General features: G+C 37.3%; 1 protein-coding gene across 14 annotated transcripts in view; it reads left to right on the plus strand.

Moving 5' to 3' along the window:
• Positions 1 to 14666, plus strand: part of Dlg2 (discs large MAGUK scaffold protein 2) — a 1777227-nt gene that overhangs the window by 589994 nt on the left and 1172567 nt on the right. Inside the window, exon 2 of one of the 14 annotated variants that reach the window (XM_085683010.2) lies at positions 8753 to 8851. The exons of the other annotated variants lie outside the window; for them this stretch is intronic. Coding sequence (XP_085539136.1) covers positions 8753 to 8851 — 99 coding nt within the window. The remainder of the gene's footprint in view (positions 1 to 8752; positions 8852 to 14666) is intronic. 14 annotated transcript variants of the gene reach the window in all.

Consider the following 14666-nt stretch of genomic DNA (forward strand, 5'->3'; position numbering starts at 1 on the left):
ACCTGTCACCTCAAAGATAATGATGCTTTTTGTTGTTGTTGTTGTTCAATTCCTGCAATAATTAGTGAGGAAAGTGTGCAAACCTGATGCAGAGTAGGTTCAATAAAAATCTAATTTCATTTTTTTCCTTTCTTTGTACCAAGTGAATAGTTCATACAATAAAATAATAAGGATGACTTTTCTAAATTTGGTCTTTGTGGCAGTTCTAGCGCGGAGTTACTATGGCAACTTACTTTTTATTTTTACTTTTTTTATGGAAGGAAGTTTTCTTGAGCATTAGTAATTTTAAAATTAAACTGCTGTGTGGAATAGCTACAGAATATCAGCCTACTTGTTTTTGTGCTTCATCCTTGCTAATTCAATTGATTTGTGAGTGTTTTCATTTCATTTTCAGAAGCATGGGAGCTAGCTTTTCCCAGTAAGCACACCTGTGGAGCCATGAACCATGTTATGTTTACTTTACTTCAACATAATTATCTCAGGCTGGGGTGACAGTAATGTCTCTGCTATTCAAGTATGAGGACATAAATTCAGACTCCTTCACCCAAATAAAAAAAATTCAGGCATGGCCATGCATTTTTGTAATTCTAATCTAGGACAAGGAGCACAGAGACTGGTATCTCCCAGTGATGAGCACTAAGTCCAAACATAAGCCCATCTTTCAGAAGCTATGGTAGGAGGTGACCAACGAAGATAGGTAATGCCTATTTCTGGACTGTGTATGCACAAACATACATGTCCGTGTAATGTTCACATGTATAGCACACATACCATTTCAAGTAATTCTTAAGTATAGGCCATAGCATAGTATTTTTATTTACTGGCATTTGAGATAATCAGAAGTTATGACTACTTATGACTTTCTGAATCTAGGGTGAAAATCTTAAACCGTTAAGAAATTTCTCAGACCCATGGCTGTCTTTTATTAATCCATTTTTCCTCTGCACACAGAACTCCAAAAGGAAATTCTTAATGTAGTATTATTTAGGACCTGAGTTTGTAGCTTATTTGTTCTTTGTTGGTTAAAACATAAGCATTCACTGAAGCTGCTTGAAGTCTCACCTGCAATTCTGTTATCTTGAGGTCCTGGTGCCCTAGGGTCAGGGATGTCTGGAAAGCTTTTCACTCCGTGGCACTGCTAGCACAGTGTCCTTATGAGGGCAGTTTGTGCTTTATGGTCCTTGACTACATGGAGAATGACTGAACTGACTGAGTGATGACTTGCCCAGAGTAGCAGCAACAGCTGCATATTTCCTGCAAGTGGACTCACTATTAATCCAAAGGGTAAATCTAAACCTGAAATTTGTGCTCTCAATGAATAAATTAAAGGTGACCATCATATCTCTTAATTAAAAGTCTCAGATTTAAGTAACTTACTTACAACCCTCATGGCTTTTGCTGGTGTGTGGGTCATGTCCTGTTTACTGCTCTGGATACTGCTGGCCTGATGTGCCCTGTTTTTACATATTTATGTATTTTAATAAGAACTGTTTTGTGTGTAGAGTTCTAAAAGATATAATGCCTTAGAGTACACAAACAAAAGCAACCACACATCCAAACACATCAAAGTGAAACAACAGAATGTCAGAATAAAATGGAGAGACTAATTTTAAGAGATCAATAAGTTTGCCAAAGTCTAGACAATAAAATTTCCCTTTAAGAAGCTGGTTTTTGGTCCTTTGCCAAGAATAAGGCAAGCAAGGTACGTGGCTGTAGTGATTCTGCTAAATTTAATCTAATTTCCTTAGATATCATTTTAAAAATTTTGTAAGATTTTAATTATTTAGTCGACTCTTATATTTATTTATTCATCTCTTTTCCAAGATTTATATAAAAAAAATCATCCCAATGTTTTCATTTAGTGAGAAGTTAGCTAGGGTCATGAAAGGCCAGTGTTTGGGAAGTGAACAATGGGTTTATGGGGCCCAGACATCTCACCATGTGCTACCATCAGGTGTGTCAGCGGAGTACTTGGATTTCTGTTTCCCTCTTCTCCCAGCAAGTTTGGTAATTTGAAAAAGGGACTTTCTGATACACTTCAATGCAACATTTAGTATATTTAGATGCTTGTTTTGGTTGTGTGTGTTTTGACCCATATAGACTATTAAATCACCTAAGCTCTTGTCAAGGTGCTTACGTAAGAGAAGAACTATAAAAACAATACCAGTGATTTGGGTGATGAAATTTATGATGTGTGCATTCAGGATACAAATCCCTTCTCAGATATATTTATTAATAAATATTTTTGTAAGTAGAAACATGTGTTTTCACTTGTGTGTGTGTTCACTTATATATGTGTAAATGTACACATGTGTGTAGTGATGCGGAGACCAGAGGACAACCTCACCTGTCGTGCACCCGATGCCATTCATGTATTTTGAATCAGTGTCCCTCAGTGGCCTGAAGCTTACTACGTAGGATAGGCTGGCTAGCCAGTGCCTCCATCGCAACTGTGACCATTTCTTGGAGCTACTATAAAGAACTCATTTGTACAGGACTTATGATCATCCTTGATATTAATTTTGTCAGTCAAATGTGTTCATCTAAGCACATGTTATACACCAAATACTAAGCTGTTTTCCAAAGAAATGACCTTTCCCTTAAAAGAATTTATAATAAGAAGACTAAGGAGAACCTGATTTTGTTAAAAGAAATATGTCTTCTGGAGATGATGAGAAGCAGAATAAAATTGCTGCAATTTCTTTTCTTTTATTCATTCATTCAACAACTTCATGGTTTCTGCCAACTAAACACCAAAACTGTTTTAGGAACAGGAGTAGAGAACACAACCGTGGAAAAGAAAGGCATTTTTTCACTGTTTTCTGTCAATAAATGGTCTAAGATGATGTCACCAAGTCACCAAGTCAAGCAAATGAACAAGCATAGCCATAGCCAATTGCTGTATATCATTTAAAGGAAATCTTAGGTAATTATAATAGATGGCATCTGATGAAAGTACAGTCAGGAAGGACCTGTGTGAGGAAGCAGCCTTTGATCCAAAAACACAGAGAAAGGACAGAGGATTAAAAAAAATAACATCCTATGTAGAAGTGAGAAACCCATAAGTATAAAGACTCCAGAGCAAGAAAGAAAGAAAGAAAAAAACACTATATCTCAGTTTAAAGAAAAATAGATCATTGTGGCTGGGTCACAGCATGAAGGGGGATATGTTAATATGTGAAACTGGATCAGTAGCAAGGTATACGTATGATACAATGTAGGGATTGAGTCATGAGAAGGTTTTGAGATTTGGGGTTGTACTTACCGTTATTATGAAAAGTCTCTGTCTTGGGTAAATGACTAACACGCTCTCCTGCTTCCTCTTTGCTTAGCACACCGTTCTAAAACTTGGTTGCTTAAACCACCCCCTATTTTATAGCTTCTCACTTGTGTAGGTTGACTGATTTGGACTAAACATTTCTTTGTCCCAATTTTGAGTCTCTTACACTGTTGCATGCAGAACTAGGTCTAGGCTTAGCTTGGAGATTGGTTCAGATGCTGAAAATGAGGCTTCCGCTTAGTTTGAGGAGGTTTGTCTCGGTGGCCTTCTTTTTGCTCTCTATATGACCTCTCTGGATAACTCTCCCGTCAAGTATACAGATGGAATAGAATACGGAGAGTTCAGAGCTCCCCAAAGCACCAATTTTGAAGTTAGCAGATATTGTCAAGGCATAAGTGTAACATTGGTAAATTCTTATGTTGAATTGTATTATAGTAATTCTCAGATTATCACTGGGGCATGGTGGAACAGGTCTATGTTAGAATATGTATTCTAGAATGTGTGGGCATTGAAGACCATTTTTAGAGTATCTAATATGGAGTGACTTCTGGTCCCACACAACTCTTTCCTGTTCTACATGTAGGAAAACGTCAAGTCTCATTTTCTCAAAGCATAAAGCTTAGGCTAGAGTCCCCATCCTCCAGATAAGCCACAGGAAACAGGAGCATAAAGGACCTGTCTTCTATAAGCAGTATAAAATGGTGAGACAGGGATGGAGTGCCATGCAGATAGCCAAAGTGAAGTTGTGGAGGCACCTAGCGTTCTCTGGTATCTAATTATTCTAATAATCATATCTATTTAGGCAAATGTCATCAGGTCCCTCTTGAAGGGGCATATGATTTAGGTTGATTAGAAAGGAGTTGTGATCTTTGGAAATAATTTTATTTAGCTCTCATCCATATTTTGTGAGCTGTTGGCTCCATGATTAGATTTATCATTTCTTGACCATGAAAAAATATCTTATGACTATAACTGGGAAGTTCTCTCATCCTCTTTCTGTTTATACCAGTGATTCTCCACCTTCCTAATGCTGTGACCCTTCAATACTGTTCTTCATGTTGTGGTGACTCCCAACCAAAAAATTATTTTTGTTGCTACTTCATAACTGTAATTTTGCTACTGTTATGAATTGTGATATAAATATTTGACATACAGAATATCTGATGTATGATCCCCGTGAAAGGATTATTTGCCCCAAAAGGTGTTGTGACCCACAAATTGAGAACCATTGCTCTATGGGAGGCTGAAGGCTGATATTGTCTTTTTTTGGAGTACTTGACAATTATACCTATGTAATTATTATAAAAACTTTTCGGGTTTCTTGTACACTAAAAGCCAGAATCTATGTGTTTTACTTATCATTGTTATCTAGCATCCAAAGTTATGCCTGTCAACAGAATGCATCATTTGTACATTAATTTTTTTCAATCATTGCAGAATTCTAGGAAGTTGATCTCATTTTTCTCATTTTACAGAAAAAAAATCTTGAAAAGCAAATGTCATGTTCACACAAGAAACAAACACGTTTCCAACCCGTGCATCTCCATTTCAAGTCCCCTTTACTTTCATTAACCTTTTCCTTGTCTCCCAGTAAAGCTCTCTCATGATCACAGGTTTTCTGAGAATATTCTAGTGTTAATGCTAGGCATAATTTTAAAAAGCAACATAATAGTAATTGCTGTTTGATTAAGTCTGTGATTGGAATAATAAAATCTCTGCTTGCTTCTGTAGAACTTTCGCTCTTAAAATGCAGCCGTTCTTTAAAATGGCATTAATATGCATATTTATTTGATTTGCATGCTATTTGCATATTGATCAATTCATTTTGCAATTAATTCAAGCAAGAAGGAAAGTGTTCATGCAAGTAATACATTAAGTGGTGCAACTATAAATATATTTTTAACATATACTAAACACATTAAATCTACCACTATCATCAACACTTACCCATGTAATAGGGCAATGATGTATTGAAAGATGGATTTATATATGTATATAAACATATATAAATATATATATAGTGAACTAATATATTTAAGTTTGGGTTTTTTGTATATTCATTTTGTATACCAATGGGAAGCTGTATGTGTACAGACATATAACATTAATGTGCACAGATAGCCATCATACAGATTTTATGTATACATATAGATGTTCTTATAATGAGAATACATTATGTGTGTGTATATATTAACATATACCTCAATTATACCAGAAAATTATTATGGTGGAGGTGGGTAGAAAATATACAATATGTTGAAGACTGTGTTCTTAATATTCTACTTTTCGAGGTCACTATTATATACATGAATGAAGAAACAGAGTCAAGTAACATTATTTACATGGGCGGAGTTTTCCTATGCTGACCACTGTTGATGGAGATTTCTGTTATGCCTGGTCCTGCAGCTTTTAGTCCCAAAGAAACATAAAGAAGATTACATTAATTATAAACTGGTTGGCCTATTAGCTCAGGCTTCTTGTTAACTAATTCTTACATCTTACATTAACCCACAATTCTCATCTGTGTTAGTTAAGTGGCTTGGTACATTTCTCAGTGATGCATTCTCATCGTGCTTCCTCTGTGTCTGGGTCACGACTACAGACTGAATCTTTCCTCTTCCCAGATTTTTCAGTTCTGGTCACCCCACCTATACTTCCTGCCTGGCTACTGGCCAATCAACATTTTTTTAAACCAATACAAGTAACAAATCTTTAAAGGGTACAAGTCCATTGTCCCACAGCACACCACCTGCTCCCAAATAACCAACACAGAGACTTAATATTACTTATAAGTGCTCAGCCAATATCTCAGGCTTATCGCTACCTAACTCTTATAACTTAACCCATTTCTCTTCATCTTTGTGCTGCCCCGAGTCTTGTAGGTTTTTATCTCTATCCCATTTTGTGTGTCCAACTTGGTCATACAACTTGGTCTAGCTGGTGACTCCTCTGACTCCGCCCTTCCTCCTCCCATCATTCTCCATCTGACTTTCCCACCTAACTTTATCCTGCTCAGCTATTGGCCAGTTGGCTTATTTATTAAACTAATCACAGACATATGTTCTCACAGTATACAGAAGGATTATTCCACAACATATCTACTATCAAATCATGAGTGCATAGTAGGAAGGAATTTTGTTGTCCTTATTTTTTAAAAAGCTTGTTGAGATATGATTGATTTAAAAAAACATAGAAATAGTTAATGTATATAATTTGGTGGGTCTGACCATAAGCATATTGATGAAGTAGTTACCACAATCAAGGTAAAAACCGTACCCATTACTTTCATTCTTCTCCCACCTCTCTCTCTCTCTCTCTCTCTCTCTCTCTCTCTCTCTCTCTCTCTGTGTGTGTGTGTGTGTAGAACATATCACTTCAGATCTACCTTGATAAATGTTTTTCCAGGATGTGCAGTTTAGATAATCACTGGTACTATATTGTATAGCAGATAACTAGATTTCAACAATGTTCCTTATTTTTGCTATGAAGTTCGTAGGAAGATATTATAATTCTCAAAGCTCTGCCATTTACATACCTTTCCTGAATTGCTTATTTTGTATATATATTTGGGTTTTCTTATTATTGGATAGAGCTTATTGAGTAAAATATAGTATAACAGTTGAATCCATAAACACACATTTATAATGATACATGCAAAAGTGTGCGCGTGTGTGCACATACACACACACACACATAATTTTCTCGTTGAGAATCCTGAGGCTTTTGGAATAAAGGTCGTTGGTTTTTCATTGCACAGTGTCAGTAATCATGCTCTTAGAGTTACCTAACCCTCATCAATTTTACAAAAAAGACACTTGGAACAGATTCTAAGTAGAGCAACAGAAAGCACCTCTGGCTCCCACAGTGCTAAGGAGATGGGGATTCACATTATGACCATATGAAATAAAGATTATTTCAGGGCTAATGATGAATTGTGTTTTCTTCTTCCTTGTTTATGATAATGCTTAACTTTTTAAAATCACCTACTCTTATAGTTAGAGTATGGATTACAAGTTTCAAATCTCAAAAGTTGTTGGAAGATAAAATAAGGAAAATGAGGCAAATATGGTGAACTCTGGATCCTGTGCCCCATCCATGACCAGGGATCAACATCTAATCTCAAGAACCTTAATTTTAAGATCGATTAAATGGAGATAATAGTGCCTCCTAAGCAGGATGATTATAAGTAGAGAGATCAGTTATTTTGAATTTTAAGATAATTTCTAATTTGTCATACAAACCCAGTGAATGTTATTGTTATTAGTAAATTATAGTTAATGATGTTTATAATCCATTCAGTACTATAAAGTTAGGACTAAGGATTAGGTTAGATGTATACATACTAGCATGGATTGCCTATATATCTTGACCCATGGTTTCCACAATGTAAATATACATAAGCATTTCAGAATATAGTTAGTAAAAGTAGCCACAAATACACTTAGCTACCTTTGACCCAAGTGTGTCAATTTTGGAAATATATACTAGAAATGTAGCAAATATTAAGAAGAAAATGCTGTGAATTAATTTGTCCATATATTAATGGTTACTACAATATTATTTGTAGTACTGACAGAAATCATAAGAATCCTCCAGGGCAGTGATTGCATAACTAAGGATATATCAAGTAAACATTTTTCCAGTGTTAGCTAGGGTTTCTGCTGTTGTGAAGAAACACCAGTACCATGACAATTTTTATAAGGAAAACATTTCACTGGAGTGGCTCGCTTGCAGTTTCAGAAGTTGAGACTATTATCAGCATGATGGGGAGAAGGGCGGAGTCAGAGCGAAGCAATGTCTGCTGGAGATAGATGTTGGAACTTTTCCTGGTAAGCCACAGCCTTGTGGCAATTCACAGATTAATACAAATGGGTTAAATTTAGATGTAAGAGTTAGCAAATAAGAAGTTAGAGCTAATGGGGCAAGCAATGTTTAAAATAACATAGCTTCTGTATGATTATTTCTGGAGTCTGGGTGGCCAGGAACGAAACAAGTGACCTCCCTCCAACACATGGCAGTGGGGAGCATAGCAGAGTGCAAGCAAACATAGTTCTGGCTACATCTTGATCAGAAGGCAACGGGAAGTACACTGAAGCCCTGGGTGTGGCTTGGCCACATATGAGACCTCAAAGTCCAGCCCTACAGTGACATACTTCCTCCAGTAAGGCCATAACCACTCCAACAAAGCCACACCCCCTAGTACCTCTCTGTGATCGTATTGGTAGCAATTCCATTCAAACTTTCACACCCCATGAAAGCAAGAATGACAGTAGTAAAATATACTCGGTTTTATAATATTAAGTGAAAATACAGAAATGACTTAGGTACTTTGATTCTATTCTAACACAATGTATATTTTAGAAAATGTATGAGAATGTCCAAAACCAAAAATGTCTTGTTGTGGGATTAAAAAAAGATAATGTTTTTCAATGCTTTTAAATTTAGTTTAAAATAAAATATGTTTGCTCATAGAGTTCGGATGGCAGCCACCCAGCTCCTAGGTACCTTCTAGACAGGAAGAACACCTCAGTCAACAGAACAGGTGATGCAGTCAGCAACGTCCTCATGCTGGTAGGAGAGTGCTTTGAAAATTTTCCAAAAATCTATAAATCAAAATTGATATTTTATTTTCCAATTTAAGTCCTTTAAATTGGCCAATATTGCAAGCATATATAACGTCATGGAAAAAACACAATATTGAGCCATTTGCTTAGGACACAGAGTTAAAAGATGAATGTTAATATGGTTTATTGCCTTCCCTCTTCCACTTTCCAAACAAAATAGGCACAGCACAAGCTGGACCTTCCCTCCCCAATGCATGCCACCCTCTCTCCTTGTTTGCTCCCTAGAGTTGTGCATTATGTTCACCTAGGTCCTATTGTTTCCATTCAGCATGGCTCAGAGGAGCATCAGCAGACTGATCATCAATGTGATCAATGGAATCCTGATATAATTCATCCCTCTGTTGGACTCTCATACAGCGGGGATGTTAACACTATTAATACTTGGTGATACATACGGATTAGTGGCTCTCAAAGCCTCATCCCCAGGGCCCAGGCCAGCATCATGCAGAACTCCGCGGGCTTGTAAGGAATGTGACCTTTGAGGCCCACACCACATTTGCTGAAACAGAATTCGAGTCAGCAGCTTGTGTCTTAGCAAACCCCCAAGAGGATTTTTATGCATGCCAAAGTTTGAGGCCGCTGATGTGAGAGCATTTATGCAACAAGCAAGGGGAAGTCTATTGAGTGATTAATGTAATTTTTAATCAGGAAATTAAAGAATGCGACATTAACTATGCTCCTGTTATGAACCAGACACCTGACATTTCATTTAATTCATATAACCTCATTAGGTACACACTAGAATATTCCCATCTTACAAATTACCATGCCATGGGCCTCCACTGTATACACTGTCAATAGCGAGCCTCCCTAGCAACACACTCAAGCTGTTTGTGAGAAGTTCCCGAGGTGAGGCCCCATGCCTGCATGGGAAAGTGCTGCTCTACCAGTGGGGGCCTGCTGGACTCTAAGGAGGGGATTCTGTCTGTATTTACTCATTCCCCATCCAAGACAGACTAAAGCAAATAGGAGGACACCACATAGTATCAAATAAGCAAAATCACTCAAGTATTAATGAGGATTCAGGGCAACATGCATTCAAGTTGGTATTGTGGATCATTAAAACCACCCAAGAAAGCATTGCTGAGTATTTTGGAATTGAAAATTCCATATATCCCTCCCTCAATAATGTCATTTTTATTTATAAATTCTTAATTAAATATTTGCTTGGTGATTCTTGGTATCACAAAATGACAGGATCTTTCTGCCTCTCTTCCTCCCTGACTGATGATGAATAAGCTAACCTGAAAGGTGCAGAACGAGAGCAGTTTTGTGACTCAGAGTGGCTTGACTTAAGGTGTCTAAAGCAATGGGAAGGGCTGCAAGGTTCTCCTAATCTGCTTTAATGTTTTCTACCTTAAGGGCATGAGAGTCTCAGTTGCTAAGAGTACATTGTACCCTTTCATGGACCTGAGTTTGATTCCAGCTTATGAGAGCTTATAACTGCTTATACCTCCAACTTCAGGGAGGTCTCACACCTCTGGACTCTGTGGGTACCTGAACACACACACACACACACACACACACACACACACACACACCTTTAAAAGCAAAATTAAAAAAAAAATCTACCTTGCTCTTCTTTACGTCGTCTTAAGTTCTCACCATACCTTCCAACTCAGCTACTCAAAAGATATCCCTGTTTCAGCCATAAACTTTGCACACTGTTTACAATTATTCTCTACTTAAATTTAGAGAATAATCCAAGTGGATTAAATCTGAAGACCCATCTAAATGAGCGTGTGTGAATTGTAGACAAGTTTTTCAAATACCGTTCAGTTGAAATACTTTAGTCTGTATAAATATAATAATTGGATTCTATTTACATACAATGTGTATGGTCAGTACCTCCATTCAGAATGTTTCATTTTTGGCAGGGTCTCTTATAGTACACGTGGAGCTCCAAGCTGCTACGTAGCTGAGGGTGGTCTTGAACCTCTGATCCTCCTACTTCCAAATGTCACCACATATGTCACCACCATCAGTTCTATTAAGAAATACACTAATAAAAACAAAGCCAGTGTTCCATAACACTTGTGTCAGAGTTCTAACAAGGAGAAGAAACTTCACTGAGTCCAGATGGAGTTTTTTCTTCAGAGTCTTTGTTATAGGACCCTTGAGTGCAAAGGCAGTCTGTCTTATTGTGACTGACTTCAGAAGAATAAAAAAATGAATGTTGGAGAGAGAGGTTGGGGGAGGGGCAGTAAATAAGCAAATGTAAAGAAGTAACGACAGGTAATGCTGCCTGCTGCCGAAGTACACAAGGACACATGGCTGAAGTCTCTCAGATGTCTCTAGGAATCCTTGAATCTTTGGAACTTGCTCTGTAGACCAAGCTGGCCTCAAACTCACAGAGATCCGCCTGCCTCTCACGTGCCACCATCGCCCGACCTGAATAACATTCTTAATCTCTCTGAAAACTAGCTTTCTAAGTTATGAAAGAAGAACTGATTACTAGTCTAAACCTGAGGTCACTGTAAGGTAATTTAAATGTCCAAGACATGGCATGTCACCCTAGTGCCCTCCAGCCATTTCTTTCCATTTTCCTTGCTAATAGGAGACAGTCAGTGCTATCATAAAAATGTAGTATTTAAGCTATTGGTAAATCGTTGGCTAGATATTAAATATTTTATACTGCTCTATGTTTTCAGAATCCCTTGTGTAATTATTACCAAGTCCCTGAAAATAATCTTGTAAAAATCATCTTTTCTTTTTTTTTTTTTTTTTCCATCTTCTTCTCACAGAGATAATGAGAAAGCTAAGCTTACAGATACTGGGTAATTGCCTCAGGGCAAGTCGCTGTAGCAAAAATCTAAGAGCTCAATATTTGAGTTCAGGTTCTTTCTCTCCTGCATCTTTCTTCTCAACTTGTGCAGCCACACTGAAAGTCTCTGCTCTGTTTTAGTACCAAAGATGATTTAAGGGCCTAGGGAAGTTTAAGATCATTTAAAATTTTGCTATTAGTAATTCTTTCCAAGTATCAGTCAGGAAAAAAAAAAACTGGCAACCAGACATCCATTTAGATCACCTTTTACTATGATTTACACAATCACACTCACCAATTTGTGCTTACTGATTATATATCATTAAAATGCATTTAATGTAATAGCCCTTTAAACAGATGGCTGCCTTTCAGCCAAACTGTAGAGCTGAAGACTGTGCTCACTAGGATAATCACTATATAATAATAACAACAATAATGAAGATGATATTTGTTATATATTTCTTGAATGTCAACTATTAAGCTCAGCTTGCATACGTTGTATAAATTGTCGTTCAGTTTATACACTGCCATATAAAGTTTTTCATAGTCATTAGATTGTTAAGGAATCTTAGAAAAGTGAGGGAGTTAGCTCAATTTGTATCCGTCCAGAAGTCAACATAGAGAGATTAACTGCAGGCTTACCCCAAGAGCTAAACCTCTGAACCTATTACCCCTATAAATATTCATTGAATGCTGTCTGTATGTTTAACCTTGAAGGTAAAGAAATTTCCCAAAATAAAAAGATGCGTGATTCCTTGGAGCTTAAATATGCATCTAACTCTAATAGAAAAACCTAGAATAAATTTCCCAAATAATGTTTGATGGGATAAGAGTTTTTGGGTTTTATTTAACTGTAAAAAGAAGTCTAAACTAATCAAAAAACACACTGTGCATCTTTGTCCAATATGCATTATATAAATTAGGTTTGCAAAGCTAATGAGAAGTTCCATTTGAAAGACTGACATTTTCCAATTTACTAGATAACAAACTTGACTTTCTTTAAACCGTCTTATTAGTACAAGACACCAGCTTTCATAAAAAAAAAAGCGAATTTTTGGCCTACAGAAATTCTTTCTAGTTTCTGTTGTTATTACTTTATTCTGAGAAATGAACTTAACGTCTGTGCTTATTTGGAAATCCACATCTCCCACAGTGTGTATGAGATTGTCCTTGCCTTCAGGTCATAGTTGGTTGAGTTTTCCGAGGCTCTATGTCAATACTACTACCTTTACAGCTATTTTCCTCCAACAATGTGATTCCCCTCATTATTTTGCCAACAGTTTTGTCCGTGGAGTCCCCTTTCCGTCAACCTCCCATCTGCAGCTGTGTGTTAGGGTGAAGAAGACATAAATTGTCAATTTTAATCAGGCTACAACCACATGCACAGGATGTTTCAGGCAATAGAGCAGATGGATTAATATTAGAAAGAGAACATCTGTCTGCCCTGATGGTTGTCTGTGAACAAGAAGAAGAAAAAGCAAGGATGTGTGTTCCCTCAAAAGACTTTTCTTCAGGGAGAAAGCTGGGGAAATGAGGGTGTCAGTCATGTAACTTCAAACTCTCAGATTAGGAATCCAAGGTTTCAGTTTAGAAATAATCAGAAGAAGTTTCCCGTCTTTATCACATGTGAGCACAATTCTACTGGCCTGGCATTTTCCAAGTAAAGACTGGTGTTTGGAATGGTCATTTGTTTGTAGTAGATGTGACTTCCCCTGTGCTCTGTAAAGGACATACCAAAAGCTGTAGTTATAAAATACATGAAACCTAATTTAGTTCCAAAGAAGAGTATTTGTCACCTTCAGTGAGATATGTTCTACATTGTGTGTGCAGTCCTTTTAAAACAATACAAAAAGCTAAATGAATGGGTGGTAGGGACCAGGTAATTGCCTCTTCTTCAGCACACCTTTACGAGTGTACATAACTCTGCGCATATTGCCATGGAGGAACTTACAGCTGTTGAAAAGTCCAGAAAAGCCACCTCCCTCCAGAAAGAGCCTGTAGTGTGTTCTGCATGAAAAGCACCCTTTCCTTCTATCTAAGATGGACTTCACCAGAAGAACTCACCTGCTATTTTGGTTTGGAAGCAATCTCCCATTATCTTCGTATGGATTCATAGCAAAGTGGCCGAGGGAAGAACAAGTGGTTCATTTCCAAGGGTGAGAAAAATGAGGTCAAGGGTTCAGTAATATATGGAGGCATTATCAAGGTCAATGTCAAAGCCTGGTGTGGTCTAAATCATAGTCTGAGAGCTATATAAAATACACACATTTTGATATATGAATGTAGAAGAGAAAAAAGTCAGTGTCTGATCCATTTCTTATGTGACAGGCAGTAAAAAAGTATCCTGCTGAGGTAGGTCTCAGACGCTGGCTCTGCCTATGAATTCATTAGCTCAGTAAACCCACTTGCTTCTGTGTGCCTGGCAAGAGAACTTGTGGGCAGCAGACACTCCGTAGCATTGAGGAAAACCAATCCCAATTTTTCTTATTTTTTTAAAAAAAGGAAACAAACTCTCAATCTCACTAAATAGGAAAGTTTTCAGTCCCCTTCCCTGGGAGGTAAGGTTCACTGAGAGCTGACTTATAAAATCCTTCTATGGTGTATTTGGAAAAGTTTTGCTGTGTCCATTGGAAAGCAGAGCCATCATTCCAATTAAACAACGTATATGTCTATGCTGCTGAAATGCCTTCCATTTCAACTGTGGGTAATATGCGCCGGCACGGAGGAGCCTGAGATGCTGGTAGAGGCTGCTGAGCTGAATCAGTGTTAGTAGTTTAATCACGTAGGTTAACTGCCGTGGACATAATCCAAAGTGGAGGGAAATAGCTTTCTGTATTGTCAAACTTAAGCATCTTCGTAAGCTTAAGAACATTGTTTTCAGCCGTGTTTGGGTTTCAATGTTAAGTCTGTACATAACATAAATAAGTAATACGGTGAAGTATGATTATCCATAAATAAAATCAGAGTGTGTGTCACTGACTCTACGATGTATTATTAC

The sequence above is a fragment of the Myodes glareolus genome, chromosome 24 (assembly GCF_982192425.1).
Source record: "Myodes glareolus chromosome 24, mMyoGla1.1, whole genome shotgun sequence".
Lineage (NCBI taxonomy): Eukaryota > Metazoa > Chordata > Mammalia > Rodentia > Cricetidae > Myodes > Myodes glareolus.